This window comes from Sceloporus occidentalis, unplaced genomic scaffold (genome assembly GCF_023333645.1).
Source record: "Sceloporus occidentalis isolate IW3139 unplaced genomic scaffold, rSceOcc1.0.p SCAF_5, whole genome shotgun sequence".
Taxonomy (NCBI): Eukaryota; Metazoa; Chordata; class Lepidosauria; order Squamata; family Phrynosomatidae; genus Sceloporus; species Sceloporus occidentalis.
In genome coordinates this window covers 44,545,592-44,572,448 of record NW_028316985.1, presented here as the reverse complement: position 1 = coordinate 44,572,448, position 26,857 = coordinate 44,545,592, and the positions used below count along the sequence as shown (strand labels likewise).

The window sequence follows — 26,857 nt, the reverse complement described above, 5'->3', positions numbered from 1 at the left end:
CTATCTGTATTACTGACTCGTTAACTCTCTTTAGTACATTGCTTAAAACTGATTAAACAGTTTTAAAACAGATGCTGATTCAGATCCAAAACACTGTAGTTAATGTGGTACCACAGCTCTCTGATAGAAGAGACTAAATGTCTCACAAAACTACAGTTGCCAGAATTCCCTAGCATTGAGCCAGGGCAGTTAAAGCAATCTCAAACTGGATTATTTCTACAGTGTGTTTTGGACCTCAATCACAGCTTCCAGTTCCATAGTAATCATGTCTCTAATCCCAAAGTTTATGCCTTGAAAACCAGAGTTTCTACCAGATTTCATTAGAAATGCAGGGAAAGAGTATTTCTACTGAGGACATGCTTATTTAGCTGCTGAGGAGTTGGGCCAAAAAACAATATAGCTGCTTGCAGATTTTAGATTTTGTTGTAATTTGCTGAACAGCCAATATGCCTACCCCTGAATATTTCTTTCATGAAAGGAAAACAACTATAAATACATAATAAAATGTTTTGCTGCATCATTAGGCAAAGTGAGAACATGCCAGTTCTCTTGAACTCCCACCATCAACTGCAATGGACTGTTCTAGCCACTGAGGTTCTGCCCAGCTTTTTTTGGTAATGTATGCTGCTGTGTTTGATATATTGGTGTTTTTTTGGCCGATCTACAGCCTAGCTCCACCTGCTACCTCAAAAAACGAGTCCTTCGCTTTACTCCTCTCATTTCGCAACTAATTCTTTCAAACCTCCTTTCCATATCTTTCTCCTTCTTCTCCAGAGTAGTGCTTTTAAGCTGCTATGCAGACAACTTATTTATTTATTCACTTCATTTCATTTATATCCTGCCTTTCTCCCCAGAGGGGCCCAAGGAGGCTTCCACACAACTGAACCAAGCCTTCAAAATCATTCTCACTGGAGTTAATTCTGCCTTCTCACATTCTGTTTTCTGCTACCAAAGAAAACAGGAAGAATAGAGAGAGAAATGGAGGAGGTTTTAAGGAAATAAAAGGGGAAATAATAAAATAGGAAGGAATCGGCATCAACAAACCAGAGTAGACAGAAATAATTGAAAAGCTAGGGTCAATTCAGAAGTGAAGGAAGAAACACTGAACATGTCTAGATGGCAAGGCAGCATAGAAAAAAAAACTGAGAAGGAAGAATGGTGTCAATGGAAACACATGTGACATCTGCCTCGGTAGTGAATTGTTCCTCTACATCCTGCAGAGAATGATGGCATGTAGATATCCAAAGCAAATGACACACAAATATTTAGTTATTTAAACACCAATATTAATCAACAATAGTATATATGGTTAAAAGGATGAGACCATTTGAAGAACAAGCATTTAGTTCTCTTGTGAGGAGAAATTATTTCCAATCATTTGCTTTGTACAAAATGTTTTACTATGAGCCTTAATACTTGTTTTTACGTGGATCTTTTTTTTTAAATGAGAAGCTCACTGTATAATGAATAATCACTCTTCCTTTTATTTCAGTGTCATAACATTACAGTCAGAAGATGTCAAACAGAATCTATCAGGCATTTTAAAATAATTCTGAAAATGATAGGAATGTACATATGCTTGGATATACAAAAATCTGATTCAACTAGCCCCAGAAATATTGTACAAGAACCATAATGTACTGGAAATATGCTTCTTCCAAAGCAAAAAATCCACATAAGATTTTAGGATATAATTATGCAATATTCAATAAATTTGTCAGAAACAATTTATCCATGCAAAGCATGGACGTGTGTTATTTGCATTTCTTCCTTTCAAAACCATTACTCACAGAAACAAAACAAAAAACCCATGATTTACTAATTTCAGAAAAAGAGTGTGATTGCAAACATGATTTTAATTTAAACTTAGGCTTCATAAATCAGTATATACACCAGATGATATTTTTCAAATTTGTGAATTATTAGCACCCAACATTAATATGGAACACCTGTACTGTAATTCAGTAAAAGAATCCAGTCTTTCTACCTGGTATACACTATCATATTGCAAACACAGTTCCATGTTGTTAAACACCTAATTGTAGTGATTATGGAAAAAAGTTAAGTCTGCTTATCAGTATAGTACAATGGATCAATTCCAGCCAGCTAAGATGTATCAAAACTAAAATAAGTGACCTATTTATTGTGGAATATTTGTACCACAATTCTACATACTCAGAGGGGCTGTTTCAGATTATACAGGATGTGAATTGTAGCCCAAGTTAGTTAAACTGGGTTTGCTAGAAAAGAAGGGTAAACACACAGTTTTAATCAGATATCAAGTCACTAGTTCCATCAAATACACAGAGATAAGATTCAAGTACACTCAATGACTGTAGTTACCTGCCTAGATTTAAGATGGATTTAAAAATAGGACAGAGATATTGAAGTCATTTAATTATCACTCTTAACAGGCAGAGCTAAAATCTATAGGGTTTGGGCTGGAGGGGGGCATTTTCACCTTAACTACTGTCAAGGAATACTCAAACTCCCTAATTTAGAAATCAGTTCAAGGGATTTGGCACAAGAACTGTTTTTCAGTGCACTTGGGAAAGAAACAGCATGCACAACACTTAATCACAGTCCAATTAAGCAGCTTTTGCACCAAGCTCCAAGACTATTTTAAGCTTAGTGAATTTCAAATGCAAAGCGGGATTCTACAGAAAGCTGCTTTATCAAATGTTTGAGTGAATATAGCTTTCTCTGAAACATAGCATCAGTTGCATACTGCTGCCAAAGTTTAAGACCATGATTTTTTTAAAAAAAATGTTTAGTGATATTTGCTGCATGCAAGAGTAAAAAGAGACATCATACAGTGTCAGACACTGTTAGGTCCCATTTATTTGAACAGGAAATATTTAAGCATGTGCTTAAGATTGCAATCCTATGCACACAGAGAGAGAAGTAAGTTCCACTGAACTCAACAGCACTCACTGCAAACAAATACCCTTAGGATTAAATATAACCCTCCCATTAAGACTGCTGCTTAACTTTGGCTGAATTATGCACTAGTTTGGAAAGTTAAACAAGTCTATAATTATACAACCATCATATCTATATCATACTTCATCATGGTGCTGGGTTGTTGTTGTTTTTTAAGAACAGCTCTTAGATCATTTTTCTAGAAATATATTTCAGTGGTTAAATACCAGAGTGAAAGGTACATAATAAATATGTTCTGCTGTGAAAGATGTTTAAAAAAACAGGTATAATCCCACAGTAGAAGCATTCTTAACATCACAGAAAGGCCAATATGTCCTTCTGAACTGCCGGACAGACAATTAACAATGAGGGTCAAAATACACAATAAAAAGCTATTTCAATGTGGATAGCTAAGTAAAATTAACTTTTTCCCCAAGTTAAAAAAACAAACTAAGCAGACTTTCTAGGGAGTATGTCTTGGTAACTCAGTGCAGCTTGCTCCTATGTAAAACATTCTTGCAGTTACAATACAAAGTATATGTACCTGTTTATGTTCATTCAGTGAAATGCTTGACAACTTACATATTTATATTCAGTCAATTAAAATATTTGTAATGGTTGAAAGAGCATATTAACAATTAAAGTAGTGTGACATAAGACTAGCTACAAGCCCAGCTACCACTGAATAAAGAATCTTGACCAGAAGCATTCTGGAGTTGCTCTCTCCTATTGAGGACAATTATAAATATGATAAAAGCCTGATAATAATGCAAGTAATTTGAGGGACATACCATCACTAAAAACATTTTGTCTGTTGAAAATGTGATTTTAATAGATATTCTTTATCTTACATAAGAGCACAATACATACACCACATTCTATAGAAACCCATACGATGCTAGAACAGGTATGATGGGCAGAGAACTATGGAAGTCAAGTACTGTCCTCCTGAACTGCCAGACAGACATTACCCATGGCAAGCTGGCATTACACTGGCCACATTGAAAAGAGAAATTTTAGAAGTTGGTCAGATGTAGGGTCAGAAAAGTAAGTTTGAAATGAAATCAGAATATGCTCCCATAAATTATTTATATTTTAATATGATGGTTTTAAAAAAATCAAGTGATCTCTGTCTTCCAAATGAAGAAACAAGTCAAAAAGAAAACAGGAGTTTAAGGATAGCAGGCAAGGCCAGAGTTAGCAAGGCTAGCTTTAAATACTTTATCATCCAATCGACCTGTACTATAACATCTCATTTTATGCAAATATCTTCTTTTTAAAGATGCAAGTTACCTGTAAATGTGTAGTCTGATATCTGGTAATACTTAGCACAAGACAGACAAGTTACACATACACCCAAAATTGCTGTTTGTTTTGCTAGCTTCCTGGTTCAGTGGTACTTAACATTGCAAGTACATATACATCAATGATGCATCTAACCTACTTAAGACTCTGATAAGCACTTACATTTACCAGAGGTTTTTTAAAAAACAGAAAATCAAATATATATATATATATTATGAACACTAATGAGGCATGGCCTATGAATACAAGTCAGTAAAAGATCCAATGTTTTACTACATCCATTAGGTTGGTGAAAATCAAAATGTTCCAATCTGGTTTCATTTTCTTTAAAAAAAGATTGTCACAATTGAAAATTGGGGAAAGAACACAGCAAAACAAACTGTACAAAGGCAAAGTAGAATAACAAAATATTTTACTAAAACAGAAGATTTACAGAAGATTTTCCAGACAAGCCATACAAAATGGTCACAAGCTTTTATTCCTTGAAGGGAGGGATTTTTACACTTGACAGCAGAATCACAATATTATTAGTGAATGGATGTTTAATGTTCCCGTTTTTGTTCAAACAACCAAGCTTGTCCATCTACAGCGTCTAAGTTAGACTTGGCTAGAAGGCATATTCTAGAGTATAACTGGTTAGCTGCTTTAACCAATGCAATTAGCATCACCATAAAAAAGGGAAAAGGAGCTCACACAATTAGAACAAAATATGCCTGCAGCTAACCCTGACTACTTTCATTCACAGTGCTCACACTTAACTCATGATGGGAAAAAACTTATTAAAAGCAGAGATGTGTTACTGCTTTTAAACAATTTCACAAACAATCCTGATGATGCTTCTAGCCTCTGCTCATGCAGAACAGGAGTGAATTAGGACAAGATACAGATTTGCTAGTGTGCATTTAAATCACCAAAGAACTGATGTCTGGTTTTGTTTTTGTTTTTAAATTCTGTAATGTTTTCTAAGACTGTGTCCATTAAATGCAAACAAAAAGGAAGAGGTCTTGGCAGAACAGGAAAAAGTGATGCACACTGATTCAGAGCACATTTTAAATATTATTCATGGCATATAGCCTAGTCCATGCTCTGGCTGTAAATAAATTAAAAAAAACACAAATTAGTCAAATTTGAGACAGTAATCTCCAATCGCCCCTCACCCGCCCTTTTTTGTTTATCTCTGTGAACTGTGTAAAACCTAGTTTTCAATTAGTTCTTGAGGACAACTCATAATAAAGAGGACAACTCAAAATAAAGAAGTCATGTGTCAACTTTTCATTAGCTTTGTGCCTTCATTTTGCTTAACTTAAGTGGCTTTTATGAATTCATACCAACCAAGTGACAACTGCAACCTTAAACAAACCACTGGCTGCATGAAGTTTATCATGCATCCATTTACAGGATAAGCCTCCTTTATGAATATAACATATGGGACCCATTTATAGAAGACAAGTAATCAGCCCACATTCTGTATATAAATAAGCTGTATATATAAACTTTTTGCATACATATATAAACTTACCACTGGAAACTTAACAGGTCAACTGAGGGTAACAATCTTAGGCTAGAAATCAAGCTTCCAAAAAAGCAGAAGTTGCCATGGCAAAAGTATTGCTGTACAACCATCATTTGTTCATTGCATTTGTGAGCATATGTAATGAAGATGCACTTTTTCTGTACCAGAAAACATTGCCACTGCTGCTAACTGCTGTCAAGTTGACTTCAACTTATGGTGACCCTAACATTAACAGCCTTCCTCAGATCTTGCAGACTCAGGGCCATGGCTTCCTTGTTTGAGTCTATCCACCTGTAAAGCAGTCTTCCTCTTTTCGTAATGCCTTCTACCTTATCAAGAATATTGTTTTTTCTAGTACATCATGTCTTTTCATGATATGGCCAATGTAGAACAGTCTCAGTTTACCCTTCTTGGCTTCTAGGGAGAGTTCAGGCTTGATTTGCGCTAGGACCCATTTATTTGTCAGCACAACATTTCAAATAAGTTGATTTTCTTCCTATTATCTTTCTTCACTGTCCAGCTTCCACAACCACACACTGAAATCGGAGATGGCATGGACCGCCCTAGCTTTAGTTTTTCAATGGTATCTTGAAACATCAGGATCTTGTCTAGTTCTTGTCCCAGCAGCCTTTCCAAGTCCAAGTCTTCTGATATCTTGTCTACAGGCTCCATTTTGATTGGCAGAGCCAAGGTATGAAAATGAGCCAAGGTATAGAAAATATTTTTTTTTGTTGCTTCAAGTTTTTTCCCCAAAGTTTATTTTGTTTATTTACTTATTTAACATTTACAAATATAATTGTAAAAACAGAACAAACAAACAAAAAAAGAAGTCTCGTTGACTTGTGACCAGAACAAAGGTTGACTTGATATACATTATCTACCTTCCATCTATTCTTAAACCCAGAGTTCCACTACTTTCTCCCATTTTTTCTTGTGCTGTTGAAATAAATCTCCTTTTTTGATCACAGAGAGCATGTCCATCGTTGCCAGTTCATGTACTTTTGTGATCCATTCTTCCATGGTGGGACCCTTATTACACTTCCAATAACGCGCATACACAATTCGCGCCACTGTTAACATATAGATCAAAATGCTAATTTCGTCCCGGTTCAACCTTTCATTTACTGTTTCTGTTCTATTTAATAAGTATAATTATGGTACAAAATATTGGAAAATATTGAATGATTTCAATGTCTTCGTCATCTACTTTAAAGTTATGTAAATAATCTGTTTTTTGTTTTTTTTAATCTTCAGCTGTAAATTTGTATTTGAACTTTCTTCCTTGTCCTTCTTCGGTAATCATTCCAAGCCTTTGATATCTTTTCCTAGTAGTATAGGGTCCTCTGCATATCTTTAATTGTTGATGTTCCTCCAATTTTCAAGCCTCCTTCCTCCAAATCTAATCCTGCTTTATGTTCAGTACCTGCCCTAAAATAGCTACCAGTATACATTTTTGAAATTCAAGAGCAGACCTGACACTTGTGTATGTAACTAATGTTTACTTTTTATTATGAAAGCAGCCTACAAAGAGAAGCTAGAAAAGCCTCCCATTGCCATGGTCCAGAATGAAGATATTATTTGCATGTCAATGAAACTCTCCAGTGGGAATTTTCCTTGAAACGCAAATAGTGAGATATTTTTGTCCATGAGAATAAAAGGAAGAGTTAAATTTGTCTTTCTCTTCCCCTCCCCAATGGCAGCTCAAGCTTCCTCTTGGCTGCTAGTTAAACAACAAAAATATGCATTAGTTATGTATAGTAACTGCACTCATCCAATTGTCATCATATCTAATTTTGTCCAAGGCTCAATCAAAAGCATGGCTGCATTGTGTCTTAATTGTATCTGTTGGCACAATATGTACTAAGTACAAGAAGCAGGGTAATAATTTATACATAAAACAATTAAAATTATCCTAGAATAAAGATAACTACCTGTTTCTATGGCTTGGGCTTCATTGGTCTTCCACTGCTCAGCTACATCATTTGCTAGTGGATCATCTGGGTTGGGAGCACTTAACAAAGCCTGGATTGATAGCAGAACTGTACGGATCTGCAATGCTGGAGACCATTTATCTGAGAAAGCAAGTTAGAAAGCACTAAAGCAAATATTTACAGTACAGAGAATTTCCCCCTTTAGGAGATCACTTGAAATCATCCTACTCTTAGAAATCTGGTGAAAAATATGTCATTCTTATTTGGATTCCAAGCTACTTACCTTTCAAAATATCTAAACATATTCTTCCCAATTTGTCTACGTTAGGATGATAAATTTTGGTCATGAAACGTACTTTCGGAGCTGCCATTGGGTATTCTTCTGGAAGGAATAGTTCAAGTTTAAATGTCCCACCCTCGAAGGGGGAATCCTGTGGACCTGCAATGACCACATGAAAATAACGTGCGTTGCTTTCATCTGGCTCTGCCTTTATACCAGGAACAGGTTCTGCCAGCAAGCGCTGGGTTTCCTGAAAAAGAAAGAACACATCAGTGGCACACAAACAAACTATTCCTTCCTCCAGACATGAGGGCATATGGAAGTTGTTCTTCTTACTGCACATTTTACAAAAACTACATACAGTTAAATCCCCATTTGGTGAGTCCTTTAATGTTATAAATTTTCAAAGAGGACTGGGGAGGAAGGGAAGGAAGTTGTATTGACTCCTGCAGCAGGAACTGCAATAACCATTCCCCTTTATAGTTCTATTATGTAAGTAAAACAGATTCATCTACCACTTATGGATCATTCACACTTACTTTTTTGAACGAAGAGATTTGCATCTCCATGCCAATTTAGAATCGATTCAAAATCGGTTCGGTGTTCCCACTATGTTTACCATGATCAAATCTCTCTGTGTGATTTTAAACCTGTTGCCGTTTACATTTGCCACTGTATCAATTTAAAATGGAGGCAACTCCATTTCTGGGAATGATACAGTGCAATCAGATTCAATTTGGTAGCGTGGTCACTCTACAAAAGATGTGAATCATTGTGACTCTTGCCCCCCACAACTGCATCAATTGCAGTTGGGGTGAGTGCAAACAGCATAGAAATAAACCAGTTCCAAACTGATTTATTTCCCTAGTGTGAACAACCCCTCAGTAAACTCAGTTCCACAATGCTATTATTTAGATGAAGCTGAACAACACTATCATGTTGACATGTTATGACTGGTCTGATCAGCAAGAAAAATAAATAAGAAGTATTACCTGCCTAAGAAAACTATGAAATTCATAGTCACCATACATGCACGTGCGCACGAACACACACATATCAGAAGAAACATGCCAAGGTACGAGGTATCTTCATTTATATATTTGCATTAGGAAACAAACACATACTGGTTGCTGTATTTTGGATGAGCTGACATTTCTGAAAAACATTTCTTATGCAAGGTGGAGAGGCCAGAAGGACATTTGGTATGCTCAAGCCTCTATGGCTAACATGCCTGGTCACGTGTTACTTTAACACCTGCAAGCCTGCCCAACTATGAAGATCAATCCAATGTCTCCTCTGGTTAAATCTATCATGTGGCTTCTTAGGGTTGTAATACTTGTTCCCATATAGCTGATGTAACTTGAGCTGCAAAAGCAGAGGTGAGCACGCTTTTTGCGATCCAGAGGCTGGTTCCCATGCCAGGATAGACTGCAAGGTACCATCACCCTAACTGAAAATCCCACAAGTCTACTTCTGGTTCTATATAAAAAAAACCTTTCTTAACTACCTCACAAGTGCACTGGAGGCACAAAAGAATAATCCTTACCAGAATCTTCTATGAACAGCAGTTCTTTTTTTAAAAGCACAAAGATGGACTAGGGGGCCATACACAGCCCATGTGTTGCCCATTCTTGTTCCTCTTTCACATCTCTCAGAGAAAAGAGCTCACTGGCAATTCATGGTTTGAGCAAATAATTAAGTTAAGGTTAATAATGAGGTGAAAATTATTTTCAAATCCTCCAATTCATGGATTGGAGCAGCCTCTTTCTATCTGATTCCCTGCAATAGCATTGGATTAATATTCCCAGCTTCCCCAGCCAGTATGGCCTTTGGATGTGCCAGATGGGCACTATATTCCAACACCAGATTGAGGAAGACCTGTTTGGAGGACAATCTGAACCCAGGGTATTCCTAATTTGGAAGTTAACATCAGTCCATAAGTAAGAGGCCCTTTTGGAGTGCCATCCCAGTTGTTGAATTCCTGAAACAATCCTAGCTGCTTAACATCTTTTTTAATCTTCTTGTTTCCTGAGATTTTTGACATGATCTAGTTTTCTTTTATGTAACTGCCTTTTACTTTAATTTTAGCTTATATTATTAAGAGGTGTGTGGTATTTTATAGTTGAGAAATGGACCCAACAGAAGGAAACTGCCCTATGTCCCCATCACATCAGGAAAATGCTGCAGTCCAAGGTTAGCTGGTAGCAGTAAAATCCATTGAAATATTTACCTTATTTCTGTTCCTCATCCTCCCCCTTCACCTTAGTTACAAGTCTTAAATAGTAGTATAAATTGAAAAGCTTCTTAGTGAAATACTTGAAGCAGCAATTTCAATAGCATTGTTACAACAAATATATACTTCTTCAAATATTTCCATCAAAATACAGTGCTGATAAAATTACTGTTGTGTTTTATTATATTACTAAACCAGAAAGAGACTATGAATTAGATATTAGGAAAATAAGAGACTCCCCTATTTGGTGATCTGGGAGACTTGAAAGCATATTGTTCCTTTAATGTGTGCTAACAATATGCTGTCAAGTCTAGCAGGAGAACCACCATGGTGTCGTGGTTTAAGCGCTAGACTATGACTGGAAACCAGGGTTTGAATTCGGCCTCAGCCATGGAAACCCACTGGGTGACCAGAATAGAGAAACATCTATGCAGATTGTATTCTGTCTTTTAATGTATGATTGTCGCTTCTGCAAAAGATCAAGCTGCTTTGGTATGTTTTGGATGACAGACCAGGACCAACATTCACTTAGGGTCATATGCATGCATAAGTCACTCTACAAGTGTGGGGCCAAAAGGTCACCATTATGCAAGAGTTATTTTGCTGATCGCAGCAAAAGTAGAGTTGCAAAGGCAGCATTTTAATGTGCATTACCCACTATGATTTTTCATCATGTATTGTTCATTACACAATGGCACCCAGTCATTGACATGTGTTGTGCAATGTTGCTATGTTACATGGGGGTTGCCCAGTGCTGTTCTGGTGTATGTCCAAATGGGGATATTTATGCAACATTAAAGGGATGTTGGACTGAGGCCAAGGTATGGAAGTATACCAGTGAAGAATTAAATAACATTATGGAATTACTGGATATAAAATGTACTGCCAATACTCATTCAAATTATAGCAGTATTTTCCAAGGTTTTCTTAACTTTCTTGGTGTCCTCATACTTCTGAAACCTACATCTGTTTCTAGGTCTACAAAGTAAAACCCTGCTTTTATTAGTGTTTGTGGCAGCCCTCCCAATTTTCCCCATGTTCAAAACTCAAGTTGTACATAAGATACAATGGACCAAAAGTTGCTGGTTCTGTACCAAACACAGAGATCCAATGAGCTGCTTACATTCTAACAGCTTGTTCTAGGCCCAAAAGATTTTTTATTTATCGTTGGACAGCTGACTTACTGTGTCACAAACTATTTTAGAAAACAGCTCATGTTTCAAAATCAGATTTCCCAGTTGCATTTGAAGCTAATATTGGGAAGGGAGGGGAAGAATCTATAGTCTCTGAATGCACCAGAATCAATTTTGTAGTTTTCTGGGTCACAAACTACGTACATTTGTAGTTACTAATACTAATTTAGTCACTGATTAGAAATATATCAGGCTGTTCACAATATATTTCATCTTCTTGAAAGTAGTAAAATTAAGTTTAGTAAGTTAAATTAGGTTTAATAAAGATATTGTATAATGAAGCCTTAATTAACCAAGTTAATTAACCAAGCTCTAGTGGTGCAGTGATTAAATGCAGCCACTCACTCACAAGCTGCAAGTTCAATACCAGTCAGGGGCTCCGGGTCAACTCAGCCTGGCATCCTTCTATAGGTAGCTAAAATGAGTACCCAGCATGTTGGGGGCAATTAGCTTACACTTTGTAAACCGCTTAGTATATCAGCAAGTGGTATAGAAATGTACTTGCTATTGATATATTGTATAATGAAGTATTAATTAACCAAGTATTACATGCATTGCAGTTTCCAACTATTTCAAATCTGAGGAAAATGTTTCTCTTCCATTTCTCTAAAACTATTTTTTCTAGATTCTCTCATTCTTTTTCTCTAGCTCATACACTATTCTTGTTCTCTTTTTTATTGCCTTGTTTAATAATTTAATCCTTTCCCTTCCTTCCAGTCACAACTTACAATGGCTTTTCCTACATGTGTTTGGTTCAACAGATTTCTGCTAGTATCCCCTTCCTGTTATCATTGCTTTATCTACTTCAGACTGCAGGCCCTGTAGACAGTGACTGTACCACTCAGATTCCATATAGCACCAATAGATCGGCTTTGGAGCCGCAGGAAGAAAAAAGATATCTTTTAATATCCTGTTGATCGTTCGTTCCCTCAGTTTTGCTCACTGATCATTTGACATTTGATCCCTTCTTTCTCCAACTCTTTGTAACTTTGTAACTCTTTGAGATAGAGTTATTATTAGATTTCAGTCAGTAGTCAAGATCTTGAGATTACCAAACACCTGTTATCCTTGCCACTTCTGTTTGAGCCATTGGCTCATTTCCTGTTGTTGATTTTCTCACTAGTCAGAGTATTACTTGAAGACTGACCTCCTACTTCACAGCATTGGTGAGGCATTTAACTTTTATGTATCTGAGAAACATTTGTGTTTATTTTGCTTAATCTTATAAAATAACTTCATTATTTCAAATATCTTATTAAAGACGTAAAACAATATGGCAAGAGAGGTAATGTTCTTCTATCGCTTGATTGAGAGAATTCATTTAAGGTATCAGTGCAAAGTACAAGCAATCTGCATGCTAACACATCCCAAGAATCCTTTTAATGACTTAAAGCAGGACTTGAACAGATCAAGCCTGAAATACCCCTAGAAGCCAAGATGATCAAACTGAGCTGTCATACTGTGGCCACATCATGAGAAGGCACGACTACTGTAGAGGACAGTAGAAAGAGAGGAAGACCACAGACCAGCTGGATAGTCTCAATCGGGGAAGTCACAAGCCTGAATTTACAGGACATACTGTATATATTCATGTATAAGTCTAAAAATTTAGGTTAAAAAATTGACCCAAAAAAACCTGAGTCAACTTATCCATGGGTCAATGCAAGTACTATATTTTAATCCATATATATAGTGAAAGACAAGAGTTTAATCCAGGGGTTGGCAACCTGCGGCCTGCCAAGGCCTAGGGACTGGCCCCAGCCCGGCCCTGCCGCAGATTGCCGACGGGGCCTTTGGCCTCCAGCGCAAGCGCGTGGGGGCTTTGCGCACAGGGCAAGCAGTGGGCAAGGAGGTGCAAGTGGGGGCAAGCAGCAGGCAAGGGGGAGCAATTGTCTATAGAAGCCTCAGAAACATGCATTTATATTAACATTTTTTTAAAAAATCAGCAGATTTTTTTGCGTGTCCTCCATTTTTTATTTTAAAAGTGTCCTCCATATTAAAATTTTGTCCTACATTTGTCCCTGTTTATTTATTTATTTAATTTAAAAAAATTGATTTTTTTTTTTTTTTTTGGCTTCGGCCCCCCGAGTTGTCTGAGGGACAGCAACCCGGCCCCTGGGTCAAAAAGGTTGCCTACCCCTGGTTTAATCTGCCCTAGAAGCACTGACCCCCTTCTACTCCGCAGCCATCCAGCCTTTAGTATGTGCACAAATAGTTATGCCTGCTGGAATTTTGTAAGTTCTTTGGCATTGTTTTCCTTTGCTTCGTCCTTTACATCCTTCAATACATGCACCTACATTTTACCCTCGACTTATCCATGCGTCATATCAAAATCCAGAATTTTGGCCCCAAAACTTGCCCTCAACTTATATATGAGGGCGACGTATAGTCAAGTACAGTGGACCCTTGTTATACGCTGGAGTTTGGTTCCAAGATCCCCCGTGTATAACAAAATCCGTGTATGCTCAAGTCCCATTAAATTTAATGACATAGCAAAATGATGTCCCTTATAAAAAATGGAATATCAAGGTAAATTTATACTTTGTTGGAACATTTTCAAACCGTGTATGCTGGAATCCGTGTATAAAAAAATCAGTGTATAAGAAGGGCCGACTGTATATACGGTAAGCAGAGCATTGGAGGACTGGGGGGTGTTGGAGATGTTTCGTCTACATGATTGCCATGAGTTGAGGTTGACTCAGGGCAGTTAGAAACAACAAAAGACAAGTCTCTGTGGGACAGGCAGCAAAAATGTACGATTGCTGTCTACCAAAGTAACACATTTTAGAATGCTAGTTAAGTAAATGACAGGACAACCCATCAAACTGCCAGCAATAACTGAATAAAAGCTGGGGCACAGACGCCACTTCAGGAACTATTTATCTTCCTCTGTTGCATGGCTGGATGACAGTAGGTCTATTTTTTTCTAATGGCAAAAGCCTCTTCTTGAGTTTCACACAGCCTCCTCCACAGACTGCAACCCCACCACAGGGAGTATTAAAATGAATGAGCACAGTGAGGCTACAGTTTAAAACACCAGAGAAACTGCGTGCTTCTGCACACCTATGCAAAAGGCTCAGAAATGTTGCAACAGGTAGGACATAATAAAGATGGAAAAGCCATATATATATATGCACTTTATATTATATTCAGAATTACAGTAAATTGTAGACATTTATTATACAATTAATTTTTAAAAGAAAGGTATTGGAAATTCAGCAGAGTGAAAAAGTAGGATCCAATGCCTTCAAATTAATTAGTCACACAGTAGCAGTACTGTATCTACTATTATATCTACTATCTGCCACTGAAATCAAATATTTAAAAAATATTAGAAACTAAAAACTATAAAAGTTCAAGATAATGTCTGTGTCATCAATGCTGGCGGTTGCTTCAACAAAAACTTGCTGTACTCATGTGAACAAAGGAGATACTGTCCACTGGGGCAATCCAGCCAAAGGCTTGAACCTACTTACTCTCAGGAAGGTCACACCAATGGAGCAGGCACCATAACAGCCCTTGTAGGAAGCTCGGTGCACTGTCTCTATCAGGAAATCTGGCACAAAGCCATTACAGAACACACAAGTGATCAGCGAGGGCTGTGGCACATCTAAGGGCATAAAAAAAAGATACACAATCTATTCTGGAGCAAATTTATCATCTGTTATATTTTCTGCACCGTTCACCAAAATGGCCAGAAACTAAGACTTGCCACTCAAAAGTCAATTGAGTTATCTTGAATTATATGCAAACTATAGCAGTAAATTGTAGAAAGTTGACTTCTACAATATGCCTTTGTAGTACACTTTCAAAATGACTTGGGGGAATTAAAAAGCTGTCACATTCTAAGTACTAAAATCCCATTTGTAGGGTCCTATGAATTTTCTAGCCCTGCTTTAGGCAAGAAAGAGAAAGATTCAAGCTTGATTTAATTTGATACGAGAAAGGCATAATCAGACTCCTATTTATTCCTTAGTTCCATACAAGTACAGTAAAAGCATGATGTTTCTATAAATTAGAATGTGAATTTAATATAAATTTAAATGAAAACTTGAGTTCACTTTCCAGAGAATATCAGATTTAATTTTCAGTTTTTTAATGATTTGAAAGTAGTGTACTTTACATTGTAAAATCTCAGTAAGGGTAAAACTGAGGAGTCTGCTGCCAAACTTTCAGTAATTTCGATCTCTATTTGCTCCTCCCGATGACTAAAAGCAGCTTACAGTCCTGTCCTGTTCATACTTCAGTGTTCAACTCAGTAGCTAAAAATAAGCTAAATGTGCAAAAGAAAATACATATGTCCAGACTGCACACTTCCTTCAGTACACTTAGCCAAGATTATGAAATGTTACTCTTTCGATAAAGCTGTAGTAAATCAATGCAAAGTCAAAAAGACCCTTGATGAATCACACCAACAGTTTTTCTATGTTAACACTGTCTTTCCCACAGTGGGTAAGGAGATACTTCCAAGAAGCCCATAAGCAGGACATGAGAGAAATAGCCCAATGCCATTATTGTTCATTCACCTATTTTATGCTAATGTTTGGAAACAAGGCATTGCATTTAAAGTCCAGTGTTACAAACCCAATTCTAAACTTGTTTACTCTAAGTTTCAATGAGCTAAGAAGGACTTGACATGCAGCTTAAGTCTATTTAGGGTGCAGTTAGTGCAAGTTTTCATCAGTATCGCTCATACTATTGAGTATCTTGTTTATTCATTTAATTTATATCCCACCTTTCTCCAAACATGAAACCCAAAGCAGCTAATAAAGGTGACTTAAACAAAACACTATTCAACTATCAGTAGTACAAATATATATATATATATATATTTTAAATGATCACATTTGAAATAGTTCTGCAAAGCAGTTGAAGGTAATAATAGTGATGAAAATACCAATACAAACATAACACACCACAGTTGAATGACCTTCTGCAACAGTCAGCACTCAAAGGACTGAGTAAAAAGAAAGTTCTTTGCCTGGAAGGAGAAAGTCAGAGGCCGCCAACCTAGTTTCCCATGGGAGGGAATACCACAGTCCAAGAGCAGCCACTGTGAAGTCTCTCTCCTGTGTCCTCACCAGGTGCTCCTGCAATGGTAGTGAGCCCAAGAGAAAGCCCTCCCCCAAGGATCTTAAAACACCAACAGACTCATATTGGGAGGTACTGTACAGTCTTTCAGGTAGCATGGACCTAAGCTGCATAAGGCTTTATCTAGCGCTCTGAACTGTGCCTGGGAACAAGCCCGTAGCCAGTAAAGCTGTTTCAACAGGGGAGTTTTATGTACAGTGGGCCCTCAATATCTGCAGGAGATCCATTGTAGATCCCCTCTGCAGATACCAAAATCCATGAATGCTCAAGTCCCATAGTACTCAATGGTGGCACAGCCATACAGCCACATCACCATTGAGGACAATGGCACTTTGCCCCCCACCCCAAAGCCAGCCTTGCCACTTTTACCGTGGTGGGCAGCAGGGGCCTACCTTTTCTTCCTCCTCCTTTTACCCGCTTCTGCAACTTGTCCTCCTTTTCCTCCCTCCTCCTCCTCCTCATCTTCCCTGACTCCTCCATCACTGCCATCCCCACAGGCTTGCCATCCACAGATTCTCAAATCCACAAATGACAAGTTTGTCAGTACGGACTGTATGTTCCCCGTAAACAACGCCAGTCAAGAATTTAGTCACAGCCTTTTGAACCCATTTCTGGTTCTGAGCAGTTTCCAAAGGCAGCCCCACATAGTGTGTTATAGTACAGTCAACCCTCCACATTTGCAGTTTTGACTTTTGCAGGATTTGATTAATATCTTCTCCCTCGGTATCTCTAGATTCTCCAGCAAGACTCTGCTGGAAGCTGATCACAGAGTCATGTTGGAGGACTCAGATTCCAAAGAGAACACTTATCAAGGCATTTGTAGATTCTCCAGCATGAATCTACAGTCAATATTCACCTGATGTGGACCAGAGTTGAGCTGGAAGACCTCAAAATTCCTAGAAAGATGCAGTCTCAGGTTTTTAAAAGGTGATTTCTTATCTGTGGTTTTTCTACTTTCACAGGGCTCCTGTGCCCCGAACCACAGCAAATGTGGAGGGGCCACTGTCATACAAATGAGATGTAATCAAGGCATGAATCACGATGGCAAACTCTGACACCTCATCCAAGGAGTAGCCTTAGCTGGGGCAGTAGCTTTAACTGTGGAAACACACTACTGGCCACTGCTGAGACCTGTGCCTCCATGCTTTCATAAATCAGAAAAAAAACACTGTAACTCCTGCTAACTTAGACACTACCAAAACTAGAAAAAGGTATAGACAGCTATAAAAGATATGATTTTACATGAGCAATTAACAAGGCTCTATGTTAGAGAACATATATTAGAAAACATAAATAACCAATATATTTATTAAACCAAAGAGCGAACAGTAAAAAGTCCAGCTTGCAACAAGTCCATGGGAAGTGCCCAGCAGCAATGTTCAAAGGTGAAGTTGTGTTGGAGAGTCCTTAAATTTCATGCAATTTCATGCTGTAGCCTCAGTGGTGTAGGCATCATGTATTACTAAAATGCTCATAACAAGGAGTTAGCTGAAGAAATCTCTCTCAGATGAAACAGAGACTAGAATTTCCCAGAGTCTCTCGTCCTACTATTCCTCATCTTTGATTTATACACACTGGTTATCTTCTATGTAATAAATCCAACTAGCAGCAATTTGGAGCTTTACAGCTAGAGGAAACTAATGACTGTTCAAGAATTTACGGACTCCCCAACACAGCTTTACATTTGGACACTGGTGCTGGACACCTCCCACAGACTTAATATTAAGAACACTGTCATGCAAATACAAGTGGCCCTCTCTATCCATGGATTCTTTAACCATGGATTCAAGCATCAAATGCTTGAAAATATTCAAACAATATATAAATTCCAAAAAGCACACTTTGACTTTGCCATTTTATATCAGGAAGACCATTTTATCATGCCATTGTATTTAATGGGACTTGAGCATCCACAGATTTTGATATCAATGGTCTGGTCCTGGAACCAAACTCCAGAAGTTACCAATGGCCCACTGTATTGCAAGAATCCTTCACCTAAGTAACCAAACAGAATTATATATGAAGACAGGGCTACTGCATTTTCCTGGTGAACAGAGGAGCACAAATCTAGAGATCCTCTATCTTTTCCAAAGCCCTTCTGGCTCACACTGGTCAGGACAGGAAGCAACTTAGACCTGTTACAGACTGCCAAAATAAAGCTGCTTGGGGTCTCTTTGGAGGTATGCTGTTTAAATGATGCATGGGTCCTAAGAATCTGGAAGCTGCACCAAAGCTGCACTCCAGTGCTTAGGACTGGAGTGTGGCTTTGGCGCAACCTCCAGACTCTTAGGACCCATGCATCATTTAAATAGCATACCTCCAAAGAGACCCCAAGCAGCTTTATTTTGGCAGTCTGTAACAGGCCTTACTTTCCCATTTTCCTTGCAAATTAGTGACAAATTTTCTGAGGGGCCATTCAGACTACCTTTTACCCCAGGTTCAGAAACCGGATTAACCATGGGAAGTTCATATTGGCCCCGATTCTTCCACAAGCAAAATTGAGGCTTCCACACCCATTCAGGGGCAAAAGCCCCTTGAAAGCAGACTTTAAGCTGTATCTTTTCAGAAAAACTGGGTCCGGCAAATATGAACTTCACCCCAGTCATGATCGGGTCAAGTTCAGGGGAGGGATTTAGGTCAGAGGGAGGTCAGAGGGCAGAACATGCCTCTCCTTCATCGGGGCGAAGGAGGAGGAGGAAGGAGCCGGAGGAAGGGGGCCATGGAGGGAAGAATCGGGGCAGAGGAGGAGGAGGAGGAGGAGGAAAGAGCAGGAGGAAGGGTCAAGTTCAGGGGAAGGATTTAGGTCAGAGGGAGGTCAGAAAACGGAACAAGCCTCCCTCTCGCAAGCAACTTTTTCTCTCCCCCCCTTTTTTGTATTTTTATTTTTGACAATGCGAATGCTTTTTGCTATAGTGATACATTTTGACAGAATGTGTCTGCTTGTGCTACATTTCCCTTTCTGCTTGCTCCCGGCACGGCACCTCACTTTGCAAGAGGCTTTTTAAAAAAAATGTGTAATATGCGAATGTTACAAATGTTTCCCTTTCAATTTGGCAAATTGATTCAATATGTGAATGCTTGTGCTACATATTTATGTGTGTGCATTCTGAGGTCGCAGGGAGGAAAAAGAAAGCAAGAGGAAGCAGAGATGGCATTCTGGGGCGAGGAATTATTATGATGATGATGATGACGGGAACGGGATGGCATGGCATGAGGGGAGGCAAGGGCTGTAGCATTGGGCTGGAAGCGAAGGGGAGACTGGAAGGCTGCGGAAACCCATGACTGGGGGAGTCACGCTCTCTCAGCCTCAGGGGAAAGGCAATGGCAAATCTCCTCAGAACCAATCTTGCCAAGAAAACCCCAGGCTGTAGGAAACGTCACCTTTGACGAAAGCAGAAGTGAATTTGATTGACAGCAAAGGAGCCTTCATTTTAAACTGGTACCACAAATGTGAACTTCGGAGGGGTAAATTACCCCGATTGAGGTAAATTATAGTGGGCACTTGTTTCTGGAGAGATTTGAGGGGGGGGGGGGTCCGGATCTGCCCAGTTCCATCCAGGGCAAATGTGGGAGTGGGAATGGGGCCTGAGACTGTCCTTTCCTAAAATGAAAGGGGGATTAGCTGCACCTACACTAGTTACAAGCTGCCATAGTGAGCAGCCTAATTTGAGGGCCTTCCCTGCCAAAGGGGCCTTAGATCTCATGAAACTAAGGCCACCTCTCTTCTTCCAGCTGCCAGAATGTTCCAGTTCAGGGTCTATTGCCACATCTGCTTTGGCCATTAATATCTGTACTATACTTGTGTTTCTGTGAGCATACGTGGATCTCTGACCAAGACATTCTCCACTCTTCACTTGGGCTCCTCTCTGCTGGTGGAGGGGTGGATTGACTCTATTGGCTCTTCAAAATATACTTTTGTAAATATCCACACTAAGCAGGATTAGTGTAAGTGGGCAAAGTGCAGCTCTGAGACCATGACATCTTCCAAAGCAGTTTTTAATCATCTCGACACAGACAGGCTCTAGACGGGATGAACTGCCTCTCCCAGCAGCCTCCATGGGAATTTGTCTTCTGTTAAATTGTAGGACATCCCAGCACTGTCTAATATCAAAATATATCTGTTGTGGTTTTTTTTGCAAATGGAAGTGGACATCTAGACACATCTTGGTTTGTTTGTTTTTGTTGGCACCTTTATGACCCTGGAGGGTCCTTGAGGCAAAAAATTTGTCAATGCCATTCCCAAAACCTAATCTAGAGGAATGGAAGTTTTCCAATTTTATTTAATGTCAAATCCTTAACATTTTTACCTTTCAGGTCATGTTTGCACATTTTCACTTCATAGCTGTTACAGTGGGTCCTTGGTATCCACTGGGGTTTCATTCCAGGACACCCTCCTATGGATATCAAAATCCGTTAATGCTCAAGTCCCATTATATACAATGGCAAAGTACATTGGTTTCCCTGATATTAAAGGGCAAAAGCAAAGTTTACTTTTTGGAATATTTTCAGGGGGCAGGTAGGTGAATCCATGGATAGAAAAAAAATATCTGTGGACATGGAAGGCTGATTGTATTTGACTTCTACAGATAATGAAAGAGACCAAATATGGTACAGTCAGCCCTATGTATCCACAGATTCTTTATCCACGGATTCAACCCATGGCTTCAAAAATGTCAACTACGTATACAATTCTAAAAGCAATCCTTGAGTCTACCATTTTAAATAAGGGACATCACTTTACTACCCCGTTGTTACTTAATGGGACTTGAGCATACATGGATTTTGGTCTCTACAACAGATCCTGCCATCAAACTCCACCAGATACCAAAGGCCGACTGTACTACTACCCAGAGTAGAGAACGAAATTTCAGTCTTTTATTTTTTAAAGAGCAGGAATCAGTAAACATCTTCAGTGAACAATAATTTATCACAAACTGGATTTAACCCCCACCCATGGCACAGATTCATCACGATGGTGAGGATCTTGGTAAGCAGACTGGCCACACACCTCCTTACATTCACTCCTGAGTCATGGCTAAAACCAGCCACACCTCTCTCTCCTCACTCCACAGGAGCAGAGAGATCCGGAGAAACCCGTTACACTCAGGAGGAAACCCAGAGGAAGTTTCTCTCAGTAATAACTCCTTATTGTTTTGCTGTTGTTGTTTTAGTGGGGTTTTTCAGGCTCTGGCCACGTTCTAGAAGAGTTTCTTCCTGACGTTTCGCCTTCTCTGAAGATGCCAGCCACAGATGCTGGCGAAAGGTCAGGAAGAAACTCTTCTAGAACGTGGCCAGAGCCTGAAAAACCCCACTAAAGAAACCCTATGGATGCCAGCCAAGAAAGCCTTCGACTCCAAACTCCTCATTGTCTTTTAGCATATTCAAAAATGGTATAGATAACACAAATCTCAAGGTTAACCTCAACTTCCTCCATTCATTCACTCAATATACAGTACTTTGCTTTACAGCTGAGGGCCTAGGAGAGATCGGCTGAAGACCTAGGAAGACCAGACTAAACACTGGTTTATTATCATTACTGCAGGATAAAGTTCATTTATGCCATCTCAATGTGTGCGTTTATCTATCATCTTTCTGTTTCTCACTTAATATATGGAATATACACTGCCTGGGAGGCTCCTTCTTTGGAAGTGTATCCACTTAAACTGGGGGGCATGTGTCGAAGGGGCTGTCCTGAAGGCCCTCGAGGCCTCTTCCAACCCCAGGGTCCTATGAAGTATCAAGTGTCTCTATCATCTTCCTCCTCCTCACTTAATAGACGGGATGTACACTGCCTGGGAGCCTCCTCCTTTGGAGGTTTATCAACAGAGGCTGGATGACTGTATGCAATATAATCTCTCTCTTCCTTATCCCTGCTTCATGTATGGAAGACACTGCCTTGGAGCCTCCTCCTTTGGAGGTTGTCAAGGAGGCTGGGCTGGGTGGCCCTCGAGGCCTCTTCCGACTCAATCGCCCTACGAAATATAAGCATCTAAGTCCAAATATGAACATGCCTAGAGCCAGGGTCTTACTGGGAAAGGCTGAAGATGGTGGCAGTCCTTGGCTAAGTTACTGCTATCGTTGCTCTTGCGGCCTAAGCGTGGAGCCTTCCTGGGGGACCCAATGGCGATGAATGAACACAAGGGGACCCAACACTGGTTCAGTAGTAGCAGTAGTAGTATCGAGGGCTCTGGCCCTGGATCCCTTCCTTCCTTCCTTCCTTCCTTCCTTCCCTGCCTCCATGGGCCCGGCTCCTTCCATGCGGCTGCGAGGCCGCCCTGCGTCCCTGTCACAGCCGCCTCCTTTGCCCGCAGAGGGGCAGGCCAAGGGAAAGGCCCATTCATTCCCTCCCTTCCTCCTCCTCCTCCTCCTCAAATGGCGGCCTCTCCCGGCTCCTCAGGGCAGCGCCAGCCCCGGAAGCGCCGCGCTCGCTCTCTCGCTCGCTCTCCCTCCAGCTGGGGCTCGGCCCTGGAGGCCTCTCCGTCTCCTTCCCCCGCCGCCGAGGAAGGAAGGAAGGGAGCGAGGGAGGGAGGCAGGGGGTCCGAGGCGGAGGGCGAGGCGACGCCGGAGGAGGCGGGTACCTTGATGATCCTGCGGGGCAGCCCGGCCATCTTGTCTTGTCGGGGTTCAGGCTCCGCTGGCTCTCGGCTCCGATCGGGCTCACGCGCTACCGGAAGGAGTCCGACCTCCGCTTCCGGTGACGTCACCGCCCCCCTCCTCGGCGCTTTTCCCGGCGCCTCCTGGGAAATGTAGTTCTCGCCAAGACGGAAACCGTGAAGGAAGGAGGAAGAGCTCTTTTCCCCCATGCCTTACGCTGTTGCTACTACTACTACTACTACTATTACAACCTATTATTATTATTATTATTATTATTATTATTATTATTATTATTATTATTATTAATATTTTTAATATTAATATTATTTACAGTCAAAAACACAACATCAATAAATGAATGCGTACAAACAAATAACCAAATATTTCCACAGCCAGGCGTCCTCCTTTTCCAGGACGTGTCCTACACTGCACCAAATACTACTACCTATAATTACTACTACTACTATTATTATTAACAATAGAAACATTACAATATCAATAAATACTAACACATATAGGGAAAAATTTCCACAGCCAGGCGTCCTCCTTTTCCACCTCCTCCTACTACTACTACTACTACTAATTTGCAATAAAAACATCACAACAACAATCAATCAACAAGCACAAATACGTATAAGTAAACATTTCCACAGCCAGGCGTCCTCCTTTTCCAGGACGTGTCCTACACTGCAACAAATACTACTACCTATAATTACTACTACTACTATTATTATTAACAATAGAAACATTACAATATCAATAAATACTAACACATATAGGGAAAAATTTCCACAACCAGGTGTCCTCCTTTTCCAGGACATGTCCTACACTACAACTACTACTAATTATTATGATTATTAACAATCAAAAACATCACAACATCAATAAATAAATACATACATACAAATACATATAAGCAAAAATTTCCATAACAAGGCATCCTCCTTTTCCAGGACATGTCCTACATTATAATAATTATTATTGTTTTTTAAATTAGTTACCATCAAAAACATAAGAAGTTATGGAAATTGTTGGGATCTTGCAGCGCTTTTTGAGACTAACTGAAAGACAGGAGTTGCTAGCATGAGGTTTTGTAGACTTGAGCCTCCTTCCTCAGTGTTCGTATTATTTTATTATTACACACAACCATAGATAACACAGAAGTGCTTAACCTGGGAACCTAATTAACACACATTGTGTGATCATAACTTAAAATGTTTTACCTCAATTCAGGCTACAGGTTTTAGAACTGAATCCTTGGGAGACTGTAATTCAGCAGTTTTGTTTTGTAGTGATCCCTTGTTTAAAACATTTCAAAGTCCATTACTCATCTGTGTATAGATAAACACACGCACTTGTTACTCAGCATAATGCTTCTTGCTTGTGATGAAAAGTTATTGCAATTTCTTTATTACATTAAAGCTTGCCATGATAAATTTGTTAACTGCCACAAGAGATAGTTGCCGCTGACTACAACAAACTGCCGCTGTTCTGGAATGATGATTTTCATGACACAAAACAAAAACGCTGCCTCCGCCTAATAGATGGCAATCACATTCTTGCCATTCTTGGCCCTTTCTGGAGCTGGCAGCCCTTTGCTTTCTGTCATCACCAATTCAGCGTCATAGCTCCAACATTGCACTTGCAGAAGGAATGGTGTCACACTGACTTGGTGATCGACTTTGCATTAATACAAACTAGTCAGGTTTATGTACTTGAGTTGAACAGTCAATGGAGCAATCTCAATTATCCACAATTATCCCATCCAGATAATTTCCCTAGTAAAACAGAGGAAAAGCACTATAACAATATGTCTGTACAACTGAGGCATTTAATATGTTTGCTGTGATGGGAACAGTCACCCAACCAGAGCTACGAAAAGTAACTTTTTGGATAACTCCTATGATCCTTCCAGTCAACATGGCCATTGTCCATGCTGGCAAGGATACATTGGAGGTTATCTTAAAAAGTAACTTTTTCAGGCTCTGACCCCCCAACATCTTATGTTATGTCCTTGCCTATAAATATATTATCCTTCATTACCTTTTGCTTCCCTGGTATTACTACTTCAGTTTAAGTAACATGGATCATTCCTGGCCTTGCTCCAGTCTTTAATTTTAAGATCCTCCCAATTGCTTTCATAACTTTAAAAAAAATCTAAATTTATGTAATCATGATCAAGCTAGTAAGTGAGAAGTTGTCACTGAGAAGAAAAAGATCTCCTTATTGAAGCAGATTCCTTTCAGAGCTGCTGCAGCAGTCATTCCTGTAACTCAACTCGCTGCCCTTCACAGTCACAAGTTGTGAAATTATCTGCCAATCCCTTTTCCAAGAACACAAAATTCTACTTGCTCCAACTTTGTTTCCTGCAAAGGTCTCCTATAAGATGCCAGCTGTATCTTATCTCATGGGCATGGCCTTTGGAAGTCTAATCATAAGAAAATAGCTCTGTCAAAACGAAACTTCCTCAGAAACAGAGGCTTTAGGGTTGCCTTCCTTTTACCATCCCTTGCATGAACCTGCAACCACAAAGCCCAACATAAACATTGCACATTCTATCATGTGTTCGTGACAGCAGATATTTTACATGGAAAATGCCTATACATTGAATGATGCTGAAATTATTGGTGGGTTCCCTTTAAAAGGGCCGTTTTTAAGCTTCATGGCCACTTGGTAACCATGTCTAATTGCATGTACCAAGACTGGACAATCTGAATGGGTCTGGGAATCACCCCCATGGGGCAGTGGAGTCACTAAGGTTGGCATCACCCAGTGCGGGTAACTCATAGTGTCACACACACACACACATACCATTGACCTCTTCTCCTACTACACCATACAGAATCCTTAGTAAAATTTTTGGTACTCCTTTTGGTACTCCTTTCTCCTCCAACTAAACCTCACCTCTACTCACACCTCACCCGGACAGGGACACAAGAAAATGCCACAGCCCTGTTTCTGCCCAAAGGCAGGTTGGTGTTTTGGAAACAGTGGTGTCACACTCCCCTAGGGTGTCATCTGGTGTGGACATTACACCCCACACACCCCTAGTGATGCCCCTGCCCCGGGATCCATCATAGGCCACACAAACCCTTATGGTTGCTGTGCTGCCAGAATTTAGTGACAACCCTTGTTGAAAGCAAGCAACATGATTGCTTAAAACTGGGGCTTCCTGATTTGTCACTGAAACCAGCAGCAAACAACCCATTTAAAACAAGTACACTCATCCCTCCCTGTTTATGGATTTGGGATCTGTGGTTCTGGTCCTTCAGGGAGGGACAAAATGGGGAGTGTGCCCGCAGCTCCAGCACACAAGAGCACATCCCAATTATAACCAATAGGTCTTGAATATCTGTGATATTTCTGATTCGTGGTGGGGGGGTTGTCCAGAATGGATGCCCCGCAAATCAGGAGGGACGAGTGTATTTTATTTGCTTTAAATGAAGTTTTCCCAGTTTGCTGCCAGATTTTGGTGATATGGTTTTGGTGTGTGGCTTCTGTTTGGATTACTGTAATCTGCTCTAAGTGAGATTGCCTTTGAAGAGTATTAGGAAACTCAGGCAGGTTCAAAAAGCTGCATCCAGATTGTTATCTGGAGCTGGCTACAGGGAGGACACAACTCCCTTGTTGCAACACCTTGTTGCAACTGACTGCCAGTTTATTTCAGTTCAAAGGGCACAATTCAAAGTGCTGGTTATGACCTACAAGGCCCTATATGGTTCAGGTCCAGTTTATCTGAAGGACTGTATCTCTCTTTATGAACCCGCCTATATCTTGAGATCTTCCAGAAAGGCC

The 26,857-nt window shown here is 39.8% G+C and overlaps 1 protein-coding gene across 1 annotated transcript; it reads right to left on the bottom strand.

The window, feature by feature from the left end:
- Window positions 1–3,727: 3,727 nt before the first annotated feature.
- On the bottom strand, window positions 3,728–23,153 carry LOC149312103 (ubiquitin-conjugating enzyme E2 N). The gene is made up of 4 exons (XM_089523972.1): window positions 23,047–23,153; window positions 7,955–8,201; window positions 7,672–7,812; window positions 3,728–5,317 (listed from the first exon to the last, which is right to left on the bottom strand). Exons 1-4 carry the CDS (start codon window positions 23,074–23,076, stop codon window positions 5,277–5,279), a joined length of 459 nt encoding a protein of 152 aa, XP_089380098.1. The 5' UTR covers window positions 23,077–23,153; the 3' UTR covers window positions 3,728–5,276.
- Between the last annotated feature and the right edge of the window lie 3,704 nt (window positions 23,154–26,857).

Excerpts from the sequence above, each read along its gene's own strand:
- LOC149312103 (XM_089523972.1), bottom strand. The coding sequence starts at position 23,076 with ATGGCCGGGCTGCCCCGCAGGATCATCAAG. Across the intron at positions 8,202-23,046 it reads TGCCCCGCAGGATCATCAAG|GAAACCCAGCGCTTGCTGGC; the intron begins GTACCCGCCTCC and ends TTTCTTTTTCAG. Across the intron at positions 5,318-7,671 it reads AGCCCAAGCCATAGAAACAG|CCAGAGCATGGACTAGGCTA; the intron begins GTAGTTATCTTT and ends ATTTATTTACAG.